The sequence below is a fragment of the Oncorhynchus nerka genome, linkage group LG14 (genome assembly GCF_034236695.1).
Source record: "Oncorhynchus nerka isolate Pitt River linkage group LG14, Oner_Uvic_2.0, whole genome shotgun sequence".
NCBI lineage: Eukaryota > Metazoa > Chordata > Actinopteri > Salmoniformes > Salmonidae > Oncorhynchus > Oncorhynchus nerka.
The window spans coordinates 96,822,710-96,848,814 of record NC_088409.1 but is presented as its reverse complement, the minus strand read 5'-3'; the positions used below and the strand labels follow the sequence as shown (position 1 = coordinate 96,848,814).

The 26,105-nt window shown below is 47.0% G+C and overlaps 1 protein-coding gene across 1 annotated transcript in view; it reads right to left on the bottom strand.

The window, feature by feature from the left end:
* LOC115125974 (homeobox protein cut-like 1) overlaps positions 1 to 26,105 on the bottom strand; it is a 230,054-nt gene that overhangs the window by 36,250 nt on the left and 167,699 nt on the right. Inside the window, exons 9-14 of the mRNA XM_065000585.1 lie at positions 25,198 to 25,246; positions 19,421 to 19,525; positions 18,133 to 18,321; positions 17,507 to 17,565; positions 7,267 to 7,312; positions 6,723 to 6,819 (exon numbers count right to left, since the gene is read on the bottom strand). Of these exons, the coding sequence (XP_064856657.1) occupies positions 6,723 to 6,819; positions 7,267 to 7,312; positions 17,507 to 17,565; positions 18,133 to 18,321; positions 19,421 to 19,525; positions 25,198 to 25,246 (545 nt within the window). The remainder of the gene's footprint in view (positions 1 to 6,722; positions 6,820 to 7,266; positions 7,313 to 17,506; positions 17,566 to 18,132; positions 18,322 to 19,420; positions 19,526 to 25,197; positions 25,247 to 26,105) is intronic.

Here is a 26,105-nt window from a genome sequence, read left to right as displayed (position 1 = left end):
GTCCCCTCTACCTTAACGTCCCCTCTACCTTAACGTCCCCTCTACCTTAACGTCCCCTCTACCTTAACGTCCCCTCTACCTTAACGTCCCCTCTACCTTAACGTCCCCTCTACCGTAACGTCCCCTCTACGGTAACGTCCCCTCTACCTTAACGTCCCCTCTACCTTAACGTCCCCTCTACCTTAACGTCCCCTCTACCTTAACGTCCCCTCTACCTTAACGTCCCCTCTACCTAAACGTCCCCTCTACCTAAACGTCCCCTCTACCTAAACGTCCCCTCTACCTAAACGTCCCCTCTACCTTAACGTCCCCTCTACCTTAACGTCCCCTCTACCTTAACGTCCCCTCTACCTTAACGTCCCCTCTACTGTTAACGTCCCCTCTACCTTAACGTCCCCTCTACCTTAACGTCCCCTCTACTGTTAACGTCCCCTCTACCTTAACGTCACCTCTACCGTTAACGTCCCCTCTACCGTTAACGTCCCCTCTACCGTTAACGTCCCCTCTACCGTTAACGTCCCCTCTACCGTTAACGTCCCTCTACCTTAACGTCCCCTCTACCTTAACGTCCCCTCTACTGTTAACGTCCCTCTACCTTAACGTCCCTCTACCGTAACGTCCCTCTACCTTAACGTCCCCTCTACCTTAACGTCCCTCTACCTTAACGTCCCTCTACGGTAATGTCCCTCTACGTAACGTCCCTCTACCTTAACGTCCCCTCTACCTTAACGTCCCCTCTACCGGTAACGTCCCCTCTACGGTAACGTCCCCTCTACCTTAACGTCCCCTCTACCGGTAACGTCCCCTCTACCGGTAACGTCCCTTCTACGGTAACGTCCCCTCTACCTTAACGTCCCCTCTACCTTAACGTCCCCTCTACCTTAACGTCCCCTCTACCTTAACGTCCCCTCTACCTTAACGTCCCTCTACCGTAACGTCCCCTCTACCTTAACGTCCCTCTACCTTAACGTCCCTCTACCGTAACGCCCTCTACCGTAACGTCCCCTCTACCGTTAACGTCCCTCTACCTTAACGTCCCCTCTACCTAACGTCCCCTCTACGTAACGTCCCTCTACCTTAACGTCCCCTCTACTGTTAACGTCCCCTCTACCTTAACGTCCCCTCTACCTTAACGTCCCCTCTACCTTAACGTCCCCTCTACCTTAACGTCCCCTCTACCTTAACGTCCCCTCTACCTTAACGTCCCCTCTACCTTAACGTCCCCTCTACCTTAACGTCCCCTCTACCTTAACGTCCCTCTACCTGTAACGTCCCTCTACCTTAACGCCCCTCTACCTTAACGTCCCTCTACCTTAACGTCCCCTCTACCTTAACGTCCCCTCTACCTTAACGTCTACTTGCCCCTCTACCTTAACGTCCCTCTACCTTAACGTCCCTCTACCGTCCCCTCTACCTTAACGTCCCCTCTACCTTAACGTCCCCTCTACCTTAACGTCCCCTCTACCTTAACGTCCCTCTACCGTTAACGTCCCTCTACCGTAACGTCCCCTCTACGGTAACGTCCCTCTACCTTAACGTCCCTCTACCTTAACGTCCCTCTACCTTAACGTCCCTCTACGTAACGTCCCTCTACGGTAACGTCCCTCTACGGTAACGTCCCCTCTACCTTAACGTCCCCTCTACCTTAACGTCCCCTCTACCTAACGTCCCCTCTACCTTAACGTCCCCTCTACCTTAACGTCCCCTCTACCTTAACGTCCCCTCTACCTTAACGTCCCCTCTACCTTAACGTCCCCTCTACCTTAACGTCCCCTCTACCGTTAACGTCCCCTCTACCGTTAACGTCCCCTCTACCGTTAACGTCCCCTCTACCTTAACGTCCCCTCTACCTTTAACGTCCCCTCTACCTTAACGTCCCCTCTACCTTAACGTCCCTCTACTTAACGTCCCTCTACCTTAACGTCCCTCTACCTTAACGTCCCTCTACCTTAACGTCCCCTCTACCTTAACGTCCCTCTACCTTAACGTCCCTCTACCTTAACGTCCCCTCTACCTTAACGTCCCTCTACCTTAACGTCCCTCTACCTTAACGTCCCTCTACCGTTAACGTCCCCTCTACCTTAACGTCCCTCTACCGTTAACGTCCCTCTACCTTAACGTCCCTCTACCTTAACGTCCCCTCTACCGTTAACGTCCCCTCTACCTTAACGTCCCCTCTACCTTAACGTCCCCTCTACTGTTAACGTCCCCTCTACCTTAACGTCCCTCTACCTTAACGTCCCCTCTACCTTAACGTCCCCTCTACCTTAACGTCCCCTCTACCTTAACGTCCCCTCTACCTTAACGTCCCCTCTGCCTTAACGTCCCTCTACCTAACGTCCCCTCTACCTTAACGTCCCCTCTACCTTAACGTCCCTCTACCTTAACGTCCCCTCTACCTTAACGTCCCTCTACCTTAACGTCCCTCTACCTTAACGTCCCTCTACCTTAACGTCCCTCTACCTTAACGTCCCTCTACCTTAACGTCCCCTCTACCTAACGTCCCTCTACCGGTAACGTCCCTCTACCGTTAACGTCCCCTCTACCTTAACGTCCCCTCTACCTTAACGTCCCTCTACCGTAACGTCCCCCTCTACCGTTAACGTCCCTCTACCTTAACGTCCCCTCTACCTTAACGTCCCTCTACCTTAACGTCCCCTCTACCTCGTCCCTCTACCTTAACGTCCCTCTACCTTAACGTCCCCTCTACCTTAACGTCCCCTCTACCGTTAACGTCCCCTCTACCTTAACGTCCCCTCTACCTTAACGTCCCCTCTACCTTAACGTCCCCTCTACCTTAACGTCCCTCTACCTTAACGTCCCTCTACCTTAACGCCCCTCTACCTTAACGTCCCCTCTACCTTAACGTCCCCTCTACCTAACGTCCCTCTACGTCCCCCCTCTACCTTAACGTCCCCTCTCTAACGTCCCTCTACCTTAACGTCCCCTCTACCTTAACGTCCCCTCTACCTTAACGTCCCCTCTACCTTAACGTCCCCTCTACCTTAACGTCCCCTCTACCTTAACGTCCCCTCTACCTTAACGTCCCCTCTACCTTAACGTCCCCTCTACCTTAACGTCCCCTCTACGTAACGTCCCTCTACCTTAACGTCCCCTCTACCTTAACGTCCCCTCTACCGTTAACGTCCCTACTTGCGTCCCTCTACCTTACGTCCCTCTACCGTTAACGTCCCTCTACCTTAACGTCCCCTCTACCTTAACGTCCCCTCTACCTTAACGTCCCCTCTACCTAACGTCCCTCTACCTTAACGTCCCTCTCTTAACGTCCCCTCTACTGTCGTCCCTCTACCTTAACGTCCCCTCTACCTTAACGTCCCTCTACCTTAACGTCCCTCTACCTTAACGTCCCTCTACCCCCCTCTACCTTAACGTCCCCTCTACCTTAACGTCCCTCTCTAACGTCCCCTCTACCGGTAACGTCCCCTCTACCCTTAACGTCCCCTCTACCTTAACGTCCCTCTACCTTAACGTCCCCTCTACCTTAACGTCCCCTCTACCTTAACGTCCCTCTACCTTAACGTCCCCTCTACCTTAACGTCCCTCTACGTCGTCCCTCTACGTCCCCTCTACCTTACGTCCCCTCTACCTTAACGTCCCCTCTACCTTAACGTCCCCTCTACCTTAACGTCCCTCTACCTTAACGTCCCCTCTACCTTAACGTCCCTCTACCTTAACGTCCCCTCTACCCTTAACGTCCCCTCTACCTTAACGTCCCTCTACCTTAACGTCCCCTCTACGTCCCCTCTACCTTACGTCCCCTCTACCTTAACGTCCCTCTACCTTAACGTCCCCTCTACCTTAACGTCCCCTCTACCTTAACGTCCCCTCTACCTTAACGTCCCTCTACCGTTCTAACGCCCCTCTACCTTAACGTCCCCTCTACCTTAACGTCCCCTCTACCTTAACGTCCCCTCTACCTTAACGTCCCCTCTACCTTAACGTCCCTCTACCTTAACGTCCCTACCTCTACCTTAACGTCCCCTCTACCTTAACGTCCCCTCTACCTTAACGTCCCCTCTACCGTTACGTCCCTCTACCTTAACGTCCCCTCTACCTTAACGTCCCTCTACCTTAACGTCCCTCTCCTGCGCGTCCCCTCTACCTTAACGTCCCCTCTACCTTAACGTCCCCTCTACCTTAACGTCCCCTCTACCTTAACGTCCCCTCTACCTTAACGTCCCCTCTACCTTAACGTCCCCTCTACCTTAACGTCCCTCTACCTTAACGCCCTCTACCTTAACGTCCCCTCTACCTAACGTCCCTCTACCTTAACGCCCCCTCTACCGTAACGTCCCCTCTACCTTAACGTCCCCTCTACCTTAACGTCCCCTCTACCTTAACGTCCCCTCTACCTTAACGTCCCCTCTACCTTAACGTCCCCTCTACCTTAACGTCCCCTCTACCTTAACGTCCCCTCTACCTTTTAAATGACCCCTCTAAAAAAGAAGAAGAGTCCCCTCTACCTTAACGTCCCCTCTACCTTAACGTCCCTCTACTAAACGTCCCTCTACCTTAACGGTCCCTCTACCTTAAGCCCCTCTACCAGTCCCCTCTACCAACGTCCCCTCACCTTAACGTCCCTCTCTACCTCTACCTTAACGTCTGTACAGAACTTTCTCTACCGGTAAAGTAACGCCCTCTACCTTAACGTCCCCTCTACCTTGACGTCCCCTCTACCTTAACGCCCCTTACGTCCCCCTCTACCTTAACGTCCCCTCTAACCAGCAAAAAGTTTGGACTATGTTATTTATCTGTACAGAACTTTCTGGAGTAAGTCTAGACCGGCTGCTCACATTTTCTACTACTTGAGATCCGGCACCTCTTAATATTATCTTATCAAACAGTACAGGGACCCTAAAATGAGCACCGGTATTATATCAGTCTAAGTCAAACACTGTTCTAGATAAACACTGGTACCCATATCAAACACTGGTACCCATATCAAACACTGGTACCCATATCAAACACTGGTACCCATATCAAACACTGGTACCCATATCAAACACTGTTCTATATAAACACTGGTACCCATATCAAACACTAGTACCCATATCAAACACTAGTACCCATATCAAACACTGGTACCCATATCAAACACTGGTCTATATAAACACTGGTACCCATATCAAACACTGGTACCCATATCAAACACTGGTACCCATATCAAACACTGGTCTATATAAACACTGGTACCCATATAAACACTGGTACCCATATCAAACACTAGTACCCATATCAAACACTGGTCTATATAAACACTGGTTCCATCCACTAAATCCCATCTGATTCTGGTCCTGTTCTATATAAACACTGGTACCAACTCAAACAACCCCCAGATCAAACACTGGTACCCATATCAAACACTGGTACCCATATCAAACACTAGTACCCATATCAAACACTGGTACCCATATCAAACACTAGTACCCATATCAAACACTAGTACCCATATCAAACACTGGTACCCATATCAAACACTAGTACCCATATCAAACACTGGTACCCATATCAAACACTGGTACCCATATCAAACACTGGTACCCATATCAAACACTAGTACCCATATCAAACACTGGTACCCATATCAAACACTAGTACCCATATCAAACACTAGTACCCATATCAAACACTGGTACCCATATCAAACACTGGTACCCATATCAAACACTGGTCTATATAAACACTGGTACCCATATCAAACACTGGTACCCATATCAAACACTGGTACCCATATCAAACACTGGTACCCATATCAAACACTGGTCTATATAAACACTGGTACCCATATAAACACTGGTACCCATATCAAACACTGGTACCCATATCAAACACTGGTACCCATATCAAACACTGGTACCCATATCAAACACTGGTCTATATAAACACTGGTACCCATATCAAACACTGGTACCCATATCAAACACTGGTACCCATATCAAACACTGGTACCCATATCAAACACTGGTACCCATAGCAAACACTGGTACCCATATCAAACACTGGTACCCATAGCAAACACTGGTACCCATATAAACACTGGTACCCATATCAAACACTGTTCTATATAAACACTGGTACCCATATCAAACACTGGTACCCATATCAAACACTAGTACCCATAGCAAACACTAGTACCCATATCAAACACTAGTACCCATATCAAACACTGTTCTATATAAACACTGGTACCCATATCAAACACTGGTACCCATATCAAACACTAGTACCCATATCAAACACTGGTACCCATATCAAACACTGGTACCCATATCAAACACTGTTCTATATAAACACTGGTACCCATATCAAACACTAATACCCATATCAAACACTGGTACCCATATCAAACACTGGTACCCATATCAAACACTGGTACCCATATAAACACTGGTACCCATATAAACACTGGTACCCATATAAACACTGGTACCCATATCAAACACTGGTACCCATATCAAACACTGGTCTATACTCAACGCTTTAGGTCCCAGGCCCCTATCCCCCAAGGTCCTGACCCCCAGGCCGCTAACCCCCAGGCCCCTAACCCCCAGGCCGCTAAACCCCAGGCCCCTAACCCCCAGGCCCCTAACCCCCAAGGTCCTGAACCCCAAGCCCCTAACCCCCAAGGTCCTGAACCCCAAGCCCCTAACCCCCAAGGTCCTGACCCCCAAGCCCCTAACCCCCAAGGCAGACTGACTCACCGCTCAGCTCAGTGTTTGCAATGCGCAAAGAGGAACTCTCAGACTGCAGACTATGGTTCTTCTCCAACAATAACACTTCTAGGGGTTTAGACATGACCTGAGAGACAGAGAGAGAGAGAGAGAGAGAGAGAGAGAGAGAGAGAGAGAGATTGAGAAAGACAGAGACAGAGACAGAGGGAGAGAGACAGAGGGAGAGAGAGAGAGACAGAGAGAGAGGGAGAGAGAGACAGAGGGAGAGAGAGAGAGAGAGACAGAGGGAGAGAGAGAGAGAGACAGAGGGAGAGAGACAGAGGGAGAGAGAGAGAGAGAGAAGAGAGAGAGAGAGAGAGAGGGGAAGGAAGGTGGATGGGGAGGAGAGAAAGAGAGATGGGGGAGGAGAGAAAGAGAGAGACAGGAGCATGAGAGAGGTAGAGCAGGAGGGAAGGTGGGGGGATGAGAGAGAGGGGGGGAGGTTGTGAGATAAAGGGGAACAGTTATACACATCAGCAGTATTTACAGAAGTCTGTCTGTCTCTATGCAGAGGAAGAGGAGGTTTTCCCTGTACCTGCACTGAGCTGTCTGATGGGCCAAACTCCATAGACTTGAGGATGCTGTGGAGCGAGAGACAGAGAGACAGAGAGAGAGAGAGAGAGACAGAGATAGAGAGAGACAGAGAGAGAGAGAGAGAGAGAGACAGAGAGAGTGAGAGACAGAGAGAGAGAGACAGAGACAGAGAGAGTGAGAGACAGAGAGAGAGACAGACAGAGAGAGAGACAGAGAGAGAGACAGAGAGAGACAGAGAGAGAGACAGAGAGAGATAGACAGAGAGAGACAGAGAGAGAGACAGAGAGACACAGAGAGAGAGACACAGAGAGAGAGACAGAGAGAGAGACACAGAGAGAGAGACAGAGAGAGAGACACAGAGAGAGAGACAGAGAGACACAGAGACAGAGAGACACAGAGAGAGAGACACAGAGAGAGAGAGACACAGAGAGAGAGACACAGAGAGAGAGACAGAGAGAGAGACACAGAGAGAGAGACAGAGAGAGACACAGAGAGAGAGACAGAGAGAGAGACAGAGAGAGAGACAAGAGACAGAGAGAGAGAGAGAGAGAGAGAGAGAGACAGAGAAAGTTACAGGAAAAAGTTACGAGTTACAGGACAAAATAAAAACCCTCCAACCCAAAAAGGCCTGTGGTGTTGATGGCATCCTCAATGAAATGATCAAATATACAGACAACAAATTCCAATTGGCTATACTAAAACTCTTTAACATAATCCTTAGCTCTGGCATCTTCCCCAATATTTGGAACCAAGGACTGATCAGCCCAATCCACAAAAGTGGAGACAAATTTGACTCCAATAACTACCGTGGAATATGCGTCAACAGTAACCTTGGGAAAATCCTCTGCATTATCATTAACAGCAGACTCGTACATTTCCTCAATGAAAACAATGTAGTGAGCAAATGTCAAATTGGATTTTTACCAAATTTCCGTACAACAGACCATGTAGTCACCCTAATTGACAACCAAACAAAACAAAACAGAGGCAAAGTCTTCTCATGCTTTGTTGATTTCAAAAATGCCTTCGACTCAATTTGGCATGAGGGTCTGCTATACAAATGGATGGAAAGTGGTGTTGGGGGTAAAACATCCGACATTATAAAATCCATGTACACAAACAACAAGTGTGCGGTTAAAAATGGCAAAAAACACACACATTTCTTCACACAGGGTCGTGGGGTGAGACAGGGATGCAGCTTGAGCCCCACCCTCTTCAACATATATATCAACGAATTGGCGAGGGCACTAGAAAAGTCTGCAGCACCCGGCCTCCCCCTGCTAGAATCCGAAGTCAAATGTCTGCTGTTTGCTGATGATCTGGTGCTTCTGTCACCAACCAAGGAGGGCCTACAGCAGCACCTAGATCTTATGCACAGATTCTGTCAGATTTGGGCCCTGACAGTAAATCTCAGTAAGACCAAAATAATGGTGTTCCAAAAAAGGTCCAGTTGCCAGGACCACAAATACAAATTCCATCTAGACACTGTTGCCCTAGAGCACACAAAAAACGATACATACCTTGGCCTAAACATCAGCGCCACAGGTAACTTCCACAAAGCTGTGAACGATCTGAGAGACAAGGCAAGAGGGCATTCTATGCCATCAAAGGGAACATAAATTTCAACATACCAATTAGGATCTGGCTAAAAATACTTGAATCAGTCATAGAGCCCATTGCCCTTTACGGTTGTGAGGTCTGGGGTCTGCTCACCAACCAAGACTTCGCAAAATGGGACAAACACCAAATTGAGACTCTGCATACAGAATTCTGCAAAAATATCCTCCGTGTACAACGTAGAACACCAAATAATGAATGCAGAGCAGATACCCACTAATTATCAAAATCCAGAAAAGAGCTGCTAAATTCAAATCAAATCAAATGTTATTTGTCACATACACATGGTTAGCAGATGTTAATGCAAGTGTAGCGAAATGCTTGTGCTTCTAGTTCCGACAATGCAGTGATAACCAACAAGTAATCTAACTAACAATTCCAAAACTACTGTCTTATACACAGTGTAAGGGGATAAGAATATGTACATAAAGATATATGAATGAGTGATGGTACAGAGCAGCATAGGCAAGATACAGTAGATGGTATCGAGTACAGTATATACATATGAGATGAGTATGTAAACAAAGTGGCATAGTTAAAGTGGCTAGTGATACATGTATTACATAAGGATGCAGTCGATGATATAGAGTACAGTATATACGTATACATATGAGATGCGTAATGTAGGGTATGTAAACATTATATTAGGTAGCATTGTTTAAAGTGGCTAGTGATATATTTTACATCATTTCCCATCAATTCCCATTATTAAAGTGGCTGGAGTTGAGTCAGTGTCAGTCAGTGTGTTGGCAGCAGCCACTCAATGTTAGTGGTGGCTGTTTAACAGTCTGATGGCCTTGAGATAGAAGCTGTTTTTCAGTCTCTCGGTCCTAGCTTTGATGCACCTGTACTGACCTCGCCTTCTGGATGATAGCGGGGTGAACAGGCAGTGGCTCGGGTGGTTGTTGTCCTTGATGATCTTTATGGCCTTCCTGTAACATCGGGTGGTGTAGGTGTCCTGGAGGGCAGGTAGTTTGCCCCCGGTGATGCGTTGTGCAGACCTCACTACCCTCTGGAGAGCCTTACGGTTGTGGGCGGAGCAGTTGCCGTACCAGGCGGTGATACAGCCCGCCAGGATGCTCTCGATTGTGCATCTGTAGAAGTTTGTGAGTGCTTTTGGTGACAAGCCAAATTTCTTCAGCCTCCTGAGGTTGAAGAGGCGCTGCTGCGCCTTCTTCACGATGCTGTCTGTGTGAGTGGACCAATTCAGTTTGTATGTGATGTGTATGCCGAGGAACTTAAAACTTACTACCCTCTCCACTACTGTTCCATCGATGTGGATAGGGGGGTGTTCCCTCTGCTGTTTCCTGAAGTCCACAATCATCTCCTTAGTTTTGTTGACGTTGAGTGTGAGGTTATTTTCCTGACACCACACTCCGAGGGCCCTCACCTCCTCCCTGTAGGCCGTCTCGTCGTTGTTGGTAATCAAGCCTACCACTTTTGTGTCGTCCGCAAACTTGATGATTGAGTTGGAGGCGTGCGTGGCCACGCAGTCGTGGGTGAACAGGGAGTACAGGAGAGGGCTCAGAACGCACCCTTGTGGGGCCCCAGTGTTGAGGATCAGCGGGGTGGAGATGTTGTTGCCTACCCTCACCACCTGGGGGCGGCCCGTCAGGAAGTCCAGTACCCAGTTGCACAGGGCGGGGTCGAGACCCAGGGTCTCAAGCTTGATGACGAGCTTGGAGGGTACTATGGTGTTGAATGCCGAGCTGTAGTCGATGAACAGCATTCTCACATAGGTATTCCTCTTGTCCAGATGGGTTAGGGCAGTGTGCAGTGTGGTTGAGATTGCATCGTCTGTGGACCTATTTGGGCGGTAAGCAAATTGGAGTGGGTCTAGGGTGTCAGGTAGGGTGGAGGTGATATGGTCCTCTACTTCCGGCACCGACAGAGATGGCCGCCCCTCTTCGCGTTCCTAGGAATCTATGCAGTTTTTTGTTTTTTTTACGTGTTATTTCTTACATTAGTACCCCAGGTCATCTTAGGTTTCATTACATACAGTCGAGAAGAACTACTGAATATAAGATCAGCGTCAACTCACCATCAGTACGACCAAGAATATGATTTTCGCGACGCGGATCCTGTGTTCTGCCTTTCAACCAGGACAACGGAATGGATCCCATGCGGCGACCCAAAAAAACAACTCCGTAAAAGAGGGAAACGAGGCGGTCTTCTGGTCAGACTCCGGAGACGGTCACATCGTGCACCACTCCCTAGCATTCTTCTCGCCGATGTCCAGTCTCTTGACAACAAGGTTGATGAAATCCGAGCAAGGGTAGCATTCCAGAGGGACATCAGAGACTGTAACGTTCTTTGCTTCACGGAAACATGGCTCACTGGAGAGACGCTATCGGAGGAGGTGCAGCCAGCGGGTTTCTCCACGCATCGCGCCGACAGAAACAAACATCTTTCTGGTAAGAAGAGGGGCGGGGGCGTATGCCTTATGGCTAACGAGACATGGTGTGATGAAAGAAACATACAGGAACTCAAATCCTTCTGTTCACCTGATTTAGAATTCCTCACAATCAAATGTCGACCGCATTATCTACCAAGAGAATTCTCTTCGATTATAATCACAGCTGTATATATTCCCCCCCAAGCAGACACATCGATGGCTCTGAACGAACTTTATTTGACTCTTTGCAAACTGGAATCCATTTATCCGGAGGCTGCATTCATTGTAGCTGGGGATTTTAACAAGGCTAATCTGAAAACAAGACTCCCTAAATTTTATCAGCATATCGATTGCGCAACCAGGGGTGGAAAAACCTTGGATCATTGTTACTCTAACTTCCGCAACGCATATAAGGCCCTGCCCCACCCTCCTTTCGGAAAAGCTGACCACGACTCCATTTTGTTGATCCCTGCCTACAGACAGAAACTAAAACAAGAAGCTCCCACGCTGAGGTCTGTCCAACGCTGGTCCGACCAAGCGGACTCCACACTCCAAGACTGCTTCCATCACGTGGACTGGGATATGTTTCGTATTGCGTCAGATAACAACATTGACGAATACCCTGATTCGGTGTGCGAGTTCATTAGAACGTGCGTTGAAGATGTCGTTCCCATAGCAACGATTAAAACATTCCCTAACCAGAAACCGTGGATTGATGGCAGCATTCGCGTGAAACTGAAAGCGCGAACCACTGCTTTTAATCAGGGCAAGGTGACTGGTAACATGACCGAATACAAACAGTGCAGCTATTCCCTCCGCAAGGCTATCAAACAAGCTAAGCGTCAGTATAGAGACAAAGTAGAATCTCAATTCAACGGCTCAGACACAAGAGGTATGTGGCAGGGTCTACAGTCAATCACGGACTACAAGAAGAAAACCAGCCCAGTCACGGACCAGGATGTCTTGCTCCTAGGCAGACTACAGAGAGATGGACCTGGAGAAGAGTCCCCTAAGCAAGCTGGTCCAGGACAGCAGCACAATTAGACCCAACCAAATCATGAGAAAACAAAAAAAGATAATTACTTTAAATTTAAATAATTAAGAATTAACAAAAAAACAGAGCAAACTAGAATGCTATTTGGTCCTAAACAGAGAGTACACAGCGGCAGAATATCTGACCACTGTGACTGACCCAAACTTAAGGAAAGCTTTGACGATGTACAGACTTAGTGAGCATAGCCTTGCTATTGAGAAAGGCCGCCGTAGACAGACCTGGCTCTCAAGAGAAGACAGGCTATGTGCACACTGCCCACAAAATGAGGTGGAAACTGAGCTGCACTTCCTAACCTCCTGTCCAACGTATGACCATATTAGAGAGACATATTTCCCTCAGATTACACAGATCCACAAAGAATTGGAAAACAAATCCAATTTTGATAAACTCCCATATCTACTGGGTGAAATACCAGTGTGACATCACAGCAGCAAGATTTGTGACCTGTTGCCACGAGAAAAGGTCAACCAGTGAAGAACAAACACCATTGTAAATACAACCTATATTTATGTTTATTTATTTTCCCTTGTGTACTTTAACCATTTGTACATCATTACAACACTGTATATAGTCATAATATGACATTTGTAATGTCTTTATTGTTTTGAAACTTCTGTATGTGTAATGTTTACTGTAAATTTCTATTGTTTATTTCACTTTTGTATATTATCTACCTCACTTGCTTTGGCAATGTTATCACATGTTTCCCATACCAATAAAGCCCCTTGAATTGAATTGAGAGACAGAGAGAGAGTGAGAGAGATAGAGAGTTAGAGAGATAGAGAGTTAGAGAGAAAGAGAGAGAGTCAGAGAGATAGAGAGAGAGAGAGAGAGAGAGTGTTCTCTCTCATACCGTATGGCAAGCGGTACCGGAGCGCCAAGTTTTGGGCCAAAAGGCTCCTTAACATCTTCTATCCCCAAGCCATCAGACTGCTGAACAGCTTCTACCCCCAAGCCATCATACTGATGAACAGCTTCTAACCCCAAGCCATCAGACTGCTGAACAGCTTCTACCCCCAAGCCATCAGACTGCTGAACAGCTTCTACCCCCAAGCCATCAGACTGCTGAACAGCTTCTACCCCCAAGCCATCAGACTGCTGAACAGCTTCTACCCCCCAAGCCATCAGACTGCTGAACAGCTTCTACCCCAAGCCATCAGACTGCTGAACAGCTTCTACCCCCAAGCCATCAGACTGCTGAACAGCTTCTACCCCCAAGCCATCAGACTGCTGAACAGCTTCTAACCATCAGACTGCTGAGCCATCAGACTGCTGAACAGCTTCTACCCCCAAGCCATCAGACTGCTGAACAGCTTGCTGAACCTTCCCCCCAAGCCATCAGACTGCTGAACAGCTTCTACCCCCAAGCCATCAGACTGCTGAACAGCTTCTACCCTCAAGCCATCAGACTGCTGAACAGATTCTACCCCTGAAGCCATCACTGCTGAACAGCTTCCATCAGACTGCCAGCTTCTAAGCCATCAGACTGCTGAACAGCTTCCCCCAAGCCATCTACCCCCAAGCCATCAGACTGCTGAACAGCTTCTACCCCAAGCCATCAGACTGCTGAACAGCTTCTACCCCCCCAAGCCATCAGACTGCTGAACAGCTTCTACCCCCCCTCAAGCCATCAGACTGCTGAACAGCCATCACTGCTGAACAGCTTCACCCAAGCCATCAGACTGCTGAACAGCTTCTACCCCCAAGCCATCAGACTGCTGAACAGCTTCTACCCCCCAAGCCATCAGACTGCTGAACAGCTTCTACCCCCAAGCCATCAGACTGCTGAACATATTCTAACCCCAAGCCATCAGACTGCTGAACAGCTTCTACCCCCAAGCCATCAGACTGGTGAACTGGAAGCCTGTACAGAATAAAAATATTCCAAAACATGTATCCTGTTTGAAATAAGACACTAAAGTACAACTGCAAAAGAAAGTGACAAATCAGTTAGGCTTTTGTCCTGAATAGAAAGTGTTATGTTTGGGGTAAATCCAATACAACACATTACTGAGTATCACTCTCCATATTTTCAAGCATAGTGATGACTACATCATGTTATGGGTATGCTTGTAATCGTTAATGACTGTGGGGAGTTTTTCAGGATAAAAAATAAACATAATAGAGATAAAACACAGGCAACATCCTAGAGGGGAAACCTGGTTCAGTCTGCTTTTCCACCAGACACTGGGAGATGAATTCACCTTTCAGCAGGACAATAACCTAGAACACAAGGCCACATCTACACTGGGAGATGAATTCACCTTTCAGCAGGACAATAACCTTAAAACACAAGGCCAAATCGACACTGGAGTTGCTTACCAAGAAGACAGTGAATGTTCCTGAGTGGCCGAGTTACAGTTTTGACTTAAATCGACTTGAAAATCTACGGCAAGACAAAATTATTTGTCTAGTAATGATCAACAGTTTTGTTAAAAATTCTAATAACATGTTTTCACTTCGTCGTATTGTGTGTAGATCAGGGAGGAAAAAAATCGAAGCAATTTAGAATTCAAGCTGTGACAACAAAATGTGGAATAAGTCAATAATAATAATAATAATAATAATAATAATTCAAGGGGTATGAATACTTTCTGGCACTGTATTTTATTTAACTTTTATTGAACTAGGCAAGTCAGTTAAGACCAAATTCTTATTTACAATGACGGCCGACGCTGGGCTAATAATGCACCGCCCTATGAGACTCCCAATCACGACCGGTTGTGATCCCGCCTGGATTCGAACCAGGGTGTCTGTAGTGACGCCTCTAGCAGTGAGAGGCAGCGTGTCGGCCCGCTGTGCCACTCGGAAGTCATGAGAGGGTTATACCACAAAGCAGGTTCAATGAGTTAGCCAGTTACTGAAACTTTGATAAGCAACCAGAAATTACTATTGATACTATTGAGTACTGGTGAGTACTATTGAGTACTATTGAGTACTATTGATACTATTGAGTACTATTGAGTACTATTGATACTATTGAGTACTATTGACTATTGAGTACTATTGATACTATTGAGTACTATTGATACTATTGAGTACTATTGATACTATTGAGTACTGGTGAGTACTATTGAGTACTATTGAGTACTATTGATACTATTGAGTACTGTTGAGTACTATTGAGTACTATTGATACTATTGATACTATTGAGTAATATTGAGTACTATTGATACTATTGAGTACTATTGAGTACTATTGATACTATTGAGTACTATTGATACTATTGATACTATTGAGTACTATGGAGTACAATTGATACTATTGAACACTGTTGAGTACTATTGATACTATTGAGTACTATTGATACTATTGATACTATTGAGTACTGTTGAGTACTATTGAGTACTATTGAGTACTATTGATACTATTGAGTACTGTTGAGTACTATTGAGTACTATTGATACTATTGATACTATTGAGTAATATTGAGTACTATTGATACTATTGAGTACTATTGAGTACTATTGATACTATTGAGTACTATTGATACTATTGATACTATTGAGTACTATGGAGTACAATTGATACTATTGAGTACTGTTGAGTACTATTGATACTATTGAGTACTATTGATACTATTGATACTATTGAGTACTGTTGAGTACTATTGAGTACTATTGAGTACTATTGATACTATTGAGTACTGTTGAGTACTATTGAGTACTATTGATACTATTGAGTACTGTTGAGTACTATTGAGTACTATTGAGTACTATTGAGTACTATGGAGTACTATGGAGGACTATTGATACTATTGAGTACTGTTGAGTACTATTGAGTACTATTGATACTATTGAGTACTGTTGAGTACTATTGATACTATTGAGTACTGTTGAGTACTATTGAGTACTATTGATACTATTGAGTACTATTGATACTATTGAGTACTATTGAGTACTATTGATACTGTTGAGTACTATTGAGTACTATTGAGTACTATTGATACTATTGAGTACTATTGAGTACTATTGAGTACTATTGATACTATTGATACTATTGAGTACTATTGATACTATTGAGTACTGTTGAGTACTATTGAGTACTATTGATACTATTGAGTACTGTTGAGTACTATTGAGTACTATTGATACTATTGAGTACTATTGATACTATTGAGTACTATTGATACTATTGAGTACTGTTGAGTACTATTGAGTACTATTGAGTACTATTGAGTACTGTTGAGTACTGTTGAGTACTATTGAGTACTATTGATATTATTGAGTACTATTGATACTATTGAGTACTATTGAGTACTATTGATACTATTGAGTACTATTGAGTACTATTGATACTATTGAGTACTATTGAGTACTATTGAGTACTGTTGAGTACTATTGAGTACTATTGATACTATTGAGTACTATTGATACTATTGAGTACTATTGATACTATTGAGCACTGGTGAGTCTATTGAGTACTATTGATACTATTGAGTACTATTGAGTACTATTGATACTATTGAGTACTGTTGAGTACTATTGAGTACTATTGATACTATTGAGTACTATTGATACTATTGAGTACTATTGATACTATTGAGCACTGGTGAGTCTATTGAGTACTATTGAGTACTATTGAGTACTATTGATACCATTGAGTACTATTGAGTACTGTTGAGTACTATTGAGTACTATTGATACTATTGAGTACTATTGAGTACTATTGCTACTATTGAGTACTATTGAGTACTACGAGTACTATTGATACTATTGATACTATTGAGAGTACTATGATTACTATTGATACTATTGAGTTCTATTGAGTACTATTGATACTATTGAGTACTATTGATACTATTGATACTATGAGTACTATTGAGTACTTTTTGTGGTTGTGGAGTCCATTTGACCATGTCAAGAGTATCTTTCTAAAATAATAATAATAGGTAAAGTGATTTCTGAATATCTACCTGGATAACTCATTGATCGTGTTTTGTAGTAATCCCTTTAGGTTGATTATCTGCATTGGCATCTGCAAATAAAGGATCAATAAAACACACACACACACACACACACACACACACACACACACACACACACACACACACACACACACTGCAACACGTTAATAAACACACAGTATTGAGTTATAGATCAGAGGCCAAGAGGACCTGCTTCCCTTCAAAACATTAGAGAACCGCAGAAACACAAACACACACACATATTCACCTCAGCTCTTTCTTCACCTCCTCATAGTCAGCCTGTTCCTGCAGCTTTCCCTCCAGCTGCTATAAATATGAGAGAGAGAGAGAGAGAGAGAGAGAGAGCGAGAGAGAGACAGAGAGAGAGACAGAGACCGAGAGAGAGACAGAGAGAGAGACAGAGACAGGATATGGGTGGAGAGAGAGGGAGGACCGAATAGTGGAGTGAGGGGATGAGAGCAGAGAGAGGGAGGGGAGGAGAGCAGAGAGAGGGAGGGGAGGGGATGAGAGCAGAGAGAGGGAGGGCAGGAGAGGGGATGAGAGCAGAGAGAGGGAGGGGAGGAGAGGGGATGAGAGCAGAGAGAGGGAGGGCAGGAGAGGGGATGAGAGCAGAGAGAGGGAGGGCAGGAGAGGGGATGAGAGCAGAGAGAGGGAGGGGAGGAGAGGGGATGAGAGCAGAGAGAGGGAGGGGAGGAGAGGGGATGAGAGCAGAGAGAGGGAGGGCAGGAGAGGGGATGAGAGCAGAGAGAGGGAGGGGAGGAGATTAAATGAATGAGAGTATAATGACAATCAACTTTTACATACACGTGTGAGGTTGTGAGCAGGTGTGTGAGCAGGTGTGTGTGTGTGTGTGTGTGTGTGTGTATAGCCTACCGTGAGGCTGGCCGCCTTGGTGCTGAGCTGTAGTTGCAGCTGTGTGATCTGTGTGCTGGAACTCTCTCTGAGTTCAGACAGGCTGGCCTGCAGTCTCTGAACATCTTCCACCAGCTGAACCATCTCCCTGTCCTTGGCCCCCAGCTCTGCCTCCACACTGGAGCGGGACAGGGCCTCCACCGCCTGGTCCTATAGGTCAACACATACATCAATCTACCAATCAGAACAGCCTGGTCCTATAGGTCAACACATACATCAATACATCAATCTACCAATCAGAACAGTCTGGTCCTATAGGTCAAAACATACATCAATCTACCAATCAGAACAGTCTGGTCCTATAGGTCAACACATACATCAATACATCAATCTACCAATCAGAACAGTCTGGTCCTATAGGTCAACACATACATCAATCTACCAATCAGAACAGTCTGGTCCTATAGGTCAACACATACATCAATCTACAATCAGAACAGTCTGGTCCTATAGGTCAACACATACATCAATCTACCAATCAGAACAGTCTGGTCCTATAGGTCAACACATACATCAATCTACCAATCAGAACAGTCTGCTCCTATAGGTCAACACATACATCAATACATCAATCTACCAATCAGAACAGTCTGCTCCTATAGGTCAACACATACATCAATACAGTAATCTACCAATCAGAACAGTCTGCTCCTATAGGTCAACACATACATCAATACAGTAATCTACCAATCAGAACAGTCTGATCCTATAGGTCAACACATACATCAATCTACCAATCAGAACAGTCTGATCCTATAGGTCAACACATACATCAATACAGTAATCTACCAATCAGAACAGTCTGCTCCTATAGGTCAACACATACATCAATCTACCAATCAGAACAGTCTGATCCTATAGGTCAACACATACATCAATACAGTAATCTACCAATCAGAACAGTCTGCTCCTATAGGTCAACACATACATCAATACAGTAATCTACCAATCAGAACAGTCTGCTCCTATAGGTCAACACATACATCAATACAGTAATCTACCAATCAGAACAGTCTGATCCTATAGGTCAACACATACATCAATACATCAATCTACCAATCAGAACAGTCTGCTCCTATAGGTCAACACATACATCAATACAGTAATCTATCAATCAGAACAGTCTGCTCATAGGTCAACTAGAGACGCAAGGGGAGAAAATCAATCAGCCAACCAACCAATCACTATAGCCTGCTCATAGGTCAATACATACATCAATCAACCAACCAATCACTATAGGACAGTGTACCATTTCTGGGGTGGTCTGGATCTGTGTGGTCAGCTGCAGGGATTGGTTAGAAGAGGTCAGCTGCTCCCTCAGAGTGTCCGCCTCCCTCTGTGCTGCCTCTGCCCTCTGAGAGACAAAGTGAGAGAGACAGGCAGAGAGAGAGAGAGAGGCAGAGAGAGAGAGAGAGAGAGGCAGAGAGAGAGAGAGGCAGAGAGAGAGAGAGAGAGAGAGAGAGGCAGAGAGAGAGAGAGAGAGAGAGAGAGGCAGAGAGAGAGAGAGAGAGAGAGAGAGAGAGAGAGATAGAGAGGCAGAGAGAGAGAGAGAGAGAGAGGAGGCAGAGAGAGAGAGAGGCAGAGAGAGAGAGAGAGAGAGAGGCAGAGAGAGAGAGAGAGGCAGAGAGAGAGGCAGAGAGAGAGGCAGAGAGAGAGAGAGAGGCAGAGAGAGAGGCAGAGAGAGAGGAGAGAGAGAGAGAGACAGAAGAGAGAGAGAGAGAGACAGAAGAGAGAGAGAGAGAGAGGCAGAGAGAGAGAGGGAGAGGCAGAGAGAGAGAGAGAGAGGCAGAGAGAGAGGCAGAGAGAGAGAGAGCGAGGCAGAGAGAGGCAGAGAGAGAGAGAGGCAGAGAGAGAGGCAGAGAGAGAGAGAGAGAGAGAGGCAGAGAGGCAGAGAGAGAGAGAGGCAGAGAGAGGCAGAGAGAGAGAGCGAGGCAGAGAGAGGCAGAGAGAGAGAGAGGCAGAGAGAGAGGCAGAGAGAGAGAGAGAGAGAGAGGTGAGCTGTCTGTCTTAACACAGCCAAAGTTGTACTGGACTGAGACCAGAGCGACCGTACTGAGACAGACTGCAGAGTACTGACTATAACTGGCAGAACTACAAGCTGAGGTGACTGCAATCTCCATGGAGAGAACATCATGTTTACTGTTTTCCCCCGTTTTGATGTTTCCTGTCTACACAGGACATATTAAAAGTGTGTGTGTGTGTGTGTGTGTGTGTGTGTAAGAGAACTGAAAGGCATGATGTCATCCTCTGAGGTATTACTGGACGCAGAACAACATGGTGTGTGTGTGTGCCATGCGGGTGTTGTTGAAATGTGAAAGCTGAGCTCAAGGCTAACATTAGCATTATGTGGGTAGCGATCCCTCCCCAGGTCATCCACAGGTCATCTCAATAATGAATGTTAACATCAGTGACATCCCCACAGTCCCCCTAAATATCTATTATCATGAACAGAGTTGGCTGTTTTCGGCTACAGGGGGTCTCTGAGCCGAGGGGGTAGAGGGGGCGTTGGATTCATATTTCTCACTCCTAACGTTCCTCCCAGTGGTATTTCCTTCCTTATTTGGGGTCTTATGGATGATTGAGTGTTAGTGATTCATTTAAACCAATATTCAACACTATAGTGTCCACTCGGAGGCTCTTGAGAAGGATCTTGTGGTCGACTTCTAGCTGTTAGTACTTACTTCCTCTCAGGAAGGTAACGGGCAAGCAACAACCCAGTGGGGGCTAGCAACAACCCAGTGGGGGCTAGCAACAACCCAGTGGGGGCTAGCAACAACCCAGTGGGGGCTAGCAACAACCCAGTGGGGGCTAGCAACAACCCAGTGGGGAGGCTAGCAACAACCCAGTGGGGGCTAGCAACAACCCAGGGGAGGCTAGCAACAACCCAGTGGGGGCTAGCAACAACCCAGGGGAGGCTAGCAACAACCCAGGGGAGGCTAGCAATAACCGAGTGGGGGCTAGCAACAACCCAGTGGGGGCTAGCAATAACCCAGTGGGGGCTAGTAATAACCCAGTGGGGGCTAGCAACAACCCAGTGGGGGCTAGCAACAACCCAGTGGGGGCTAGCAACAACCCAGTGGGGGCTAGCAACAACCCAGTGGGGGCTAGCAATAACCCAGCGGGGGCTAGCAATAACCCAGGGGAGGCTAGCAATAACCCAGTGGGGGCTAGCAACAACCCAGTGGGGGCTAGCAACAACCCAGTGGGGGCTAGCAACAACCCAGTGGGGGCTAGCAACAACCCAGTGGGGGCTAGCAACAACCCAGTGGGGGCTAGCAACAACCCAGTGGGGGCTAGCAACAACCCAGTGGGGCTAGCAATAACCCAGTGGGGGCTAGCAACAACCCAGTGGGGGCTAGCAACAACCCAGTGGAGGCTAGCAACAACCCAGTGGAGGCTAGCAACAACCCAGTGGGGGCTAGCAACAACCCAGTGGGGGCTAGCAACAACCCAGTGGGGGCTAGCAACAACCCAGTGGGGGCTAGCAACAACCCAGTGGGGGCTAGCAACAACCCAGGGGAGGCTAGCAACAACCCAGTGGGGGCTAGCAACAACCCAGTGGGGGCTAGCAACAACCCAGTGGGGGCTAGCAACAACCCAGTGGAGGCTAGCAATAACCCAGGGGAGGCTAGCAATAACCCAGTGGAGGCTAGCAATAACCCAGTGGGGGCTAACAACAACCCAGTGGGGGCTAGCAACAACCCAGTGGGGGCTAGCAATAACCCAGGGGGGGCTAGCAACAACCCAGTGGGGGCTAGCAATAACCCAGTGGGGGCTAGCAACAACCCAGTGGGGGCCAGTAATTACCCAGGGGCTGGTATTAACCCAGGGGGGGCCAGTAATTACCCAGGGGCTAGTATTAACCCAGGGGGCCAGTAATTACCCAGGGGCTAGTATTAACCCAGGGGGCCAGTAATTAACCAGGGGCTAGTATTAACCCAGGGGGCCAGTAATTACCCAGGGGCTAGTATTAACCCAGGGGGGGCCAGTAATTACCCAGGGGCTAGTATTAACCCAGGGGGGGGGCAGTAATTACCCAGGGGCTAGTATTAACCCAGGGGGGGCCAGTAATTACCCAGGGGCTAGTATTAACCCAGGGGGGCCAGTAATTACCCAGGGGCTAGTATTAACCCAGGGGAGGCTAGTATTAACCCAGGGGCTAGTATTAACCCAGGGGAGGCTAGTATTAACCCAGGGGAGGCTAGTATTAACCCAGGGGCTAGTATTAACCCAGGGGAGGCTAGTATTAACCCAGGGGCTAGTATTAACCCAGGGGAGGCTAGTATTAACCCAGGGGCTAGTATTAACCCAGGGGCTAGTATTAACCCAGGGGAGGCTAGTATTAACCCAGGGGCTAGTATTAACCCAGGGGCTAGTATTAACCCAGGGGAGGCTAGTATTAACCCAGGGGCTAGTATTAACCCAGGGGAGGCTAGTATTAACCCAGGGGCTAGTATTAACCCAGGGGAGGCTAGTATTAACCCAGGGGCTAGTATTAACAAAGGGGCCAGTAATTACCCAGGGGGGCTAGTATTAACCCAGGGGCCAGCAACAACCCAGGGGAGGCTAGTATTAACCCAGGGGCTAGTAATAACAAAGGGGCCAGTAATTACCCAGGGGGGCTAGTATTAACCCAGGGGCCAGCAACAACCCAGGGGAGGCTAGTATTAACCCAGGGGGGCCAGTAATTACCCAGGGGAGGCTAGTATTAACCCAGGGGCTAGTATTAACCCAGGGGAGGCTAGTATTAACCCAGGGGCTAGTAATAACAAAGGGGCCAGTAATTACCCAGGGGGGCTAGTATTAACCCAGGGGCCAGCAACAACCCAGGGGAGGCTAGTATTAACCCAGGGGCCAGTAATAACCCAGGGGGGCTAGTAATAACCCAGGGGAGGCTAGTATTAACCCAGGGGGGCTAGTAATAACCCAGGGGCCAATAATTACCCAGGGGAGGCTAGTAATAACTCAGGGGCCAGTAATTACCCAGCGGAGGCTAGTAATAACCCAGGGGCCAGTAATTACCCAGGGGAGGCTAGTAATAACCCAGGGGCCAGTAATAACCCAGGGGAGGCTAGTAATAAGCCAGGGGAGGCTAGTAATAACCCAGGGGAGGCTAGTAATAACCCAGGGGAGGCTAGTAATAACCCAGGGGCTAGTAATAACCCAGGGGGGCTAGTATTTACCCAGGGGCTAGTAATTACCCAGGGGGGCTAGTATTAACCCAGGGGGGCTAGTATTAACCCAGGGGGGCTAGTATTAACCCAGGGGAGGCTAGTAATTACCCAGGGGAGGCTAGTAATAACCCAGGGGAGGCTAGTAATAACCCAGGGGAGGCTAGTATTAACCCAGGGGAGGCTAGTAATAACCCAGGGGAGGCTAGTAATAACCCAGGGGAGGCTAGCAACAACCCAGGGGAGGCTAGCAACAACCCAGGGGAGGCTAGTAACAACCCAGGGGAGGCTAGTAATAACCCAGGGGGGCCAGTAATTACCCAGGGGCTAGTATTAACCCAGGGGCTAGTAATTACCCAGGGGCCAGTAATTACCCAGGGGAGGCTAGTATTAACCCAGGGGAGGCTAGTAATAACCCAGGGGAGGCTAGCAACAACCCAGGTGAAGCTAATAACAACCCAGGGGAGGCTAGCAACAACCCAGGGGAGGCTAGTAATAACCCAGGGGAGACTAGTAATAACCCAGGGGCTAGTATTAACCCAGGGGCTAGTAATTACCCAGGGGCTAGTAATTACCCAGGGGCTAGTATTAACCCAGGGGGGCCAGTAATCACCTAGGGGCTACTAATAACCCAGGGGCTAGTATTAACCCAGGGGCTAGTATTAACCCAGGGGCTACTATTAACTGAACACACAGAAATATATCACAATTACATTTAATCAATCAGGCCAGAGGGGGGTGTGGTGTATGGCCAATATACATTACATTACATTACATTTAAGTCATTTAGCAGACGCTCTTATCTAGAGCGACTTACAAATTGGTGCGTTCACCTTAAGACATCTAATGCACGACGCAACGCGGAGTGCCTGGATACAGCCCTTAGCCCTGCTATATTGGCCACCTACACTACATGACCAAAAGAATGTGGACACCTGCTTGTTGAACATCTCATTCCAAAATCATGGGCATTAATATGGAGTTGGTCCCCCCTTTGCTGCTATAACAGCCTCCACTCTTCTGGGAAGGCTTTCCACTAGATGTTGGAACATTGTTGCTATAACAGCCTCCACTCTTCTGGGAAGGCTTTCCACTAGATGTTGAAACATTGCTGCTATAACAGCCTCCACTCTTCTGGGAAGGTTTTCCACTAGATGTTGTAACATTGCTGCGGGGACTTGCTTCCATTCAGCCACAAGAGCATTAGTGAGGTCAGGCACTGATGTTGGGAGATTAGGCCTTCAGGCTCACAGTCTGCGTTCCAATTCATCCCAAAGGTGTTCGATGGGGTTGAGGTCAGGGATCTGTGCAGGCCAGTCAGGTTCTTCCACACCGATCTCGACAAACCATTTTTGTCATGCTGAAACAGGAAAGGTCCTTCCCCAAACTGTTGCCACAAAGTTGGAAGCACAGAATAGTCTAGAATGTCATTGTGTGTTGTAGCGTTAAGATTTCCCTTCACTGGAACTAAGGGGCCCCAGACCATTATTCCTCATCCACCAAACGTTACACTATGCATTCAGGCAGGTAGAGTTCTCCAGGCATCTGCCTAACTCAGATTCGTCGGTCGGACTGCCAGATGGTGAAGCATGATTCATCACTCCAGAGTCCAATGGCGGCGAGTTTTACAACACTCCAGCCTCCGACGCTTGGCATTTGCGGATGGTGATGTTAGGCTTGTGTGCTCGACCATGGAAACCCATTTCATGAAGCTCCCGACAAAATAAATGCTTTGTCACACCCGTGGTATACGGTCTGATATACCTCAGCTGTCAGCCAATCAACACTCAGGGATCGAACCACCCAGTTTATAATATCAAATAATGACCAAGGCCCTAAAGGGGTGGAGACTAACCTGATTGGCTCTCTCTAGATCGGTCATCACCATTTCAATCTCATCGGCCCTGAGGAGGAGGAAGTAGAGGAGGAAGTAGAGGATCAAGTGTTACTAAGGGGGCACACAGGACAGTGATCATTACAACATCTAATACACACACATCTACCACACACACATCTAATACAGACACATCTACCACACACACATGAATTCAACTGTCATAACTCTCCTGTGATGTCATCTGAGGGATCAGGTTACAGTGGGTCCTCTCTACAGTGCTCTCTCTGTCTCTGTATCTCTATGTATGTGTAATATGTATGTATGTGTATGTATGTGTATGTGTATATGTGTGATGTGTGTGTGTATATGTGTATGTGTGTATGTGTGTGTGTGTGTATATGTGTGTGTGTATGTGATATGTGTGTGTGTAGTGTGTATGTGTGTGTGTAGTGTATGTGTGTGTATATGTGTGTATGTGTGTGTGTGTATATGTATGTGTGTGTATGTGTGTATATGTGTATGTGTATGTGTATGTGTGTATGTGTATATGTATGTGTATGTGTGTGTATGTGTGTGTGTGTGTGTATGTGTGTGTGTATGTGTGTGTATGTGTATGTGTATGTATGTGTGTATGTGTGTATGTAGCATTGTATGTATGTATGTATGTGTATATGTATGTATGTATGCATGTGTATATGTGTGTGTATGTGTGTGGTATGTGTGTGTGTATATGTGTGTGTATGTGTGTATGTGTGTATGTGTGTGGTGTGTGTGTGTGTGTGTGTGTATGTGTATGTGTATGTGGTGTATGTGTGTGTGTGTGTGTGTGTGTGTGTGTATGTGTGTGTGTATATGTATGTGGTGTATGTGTGTATGATGTGTATGTGTGTGTGATGTGTGATGTGTGTGTGTGTGTGTGCGTGTGT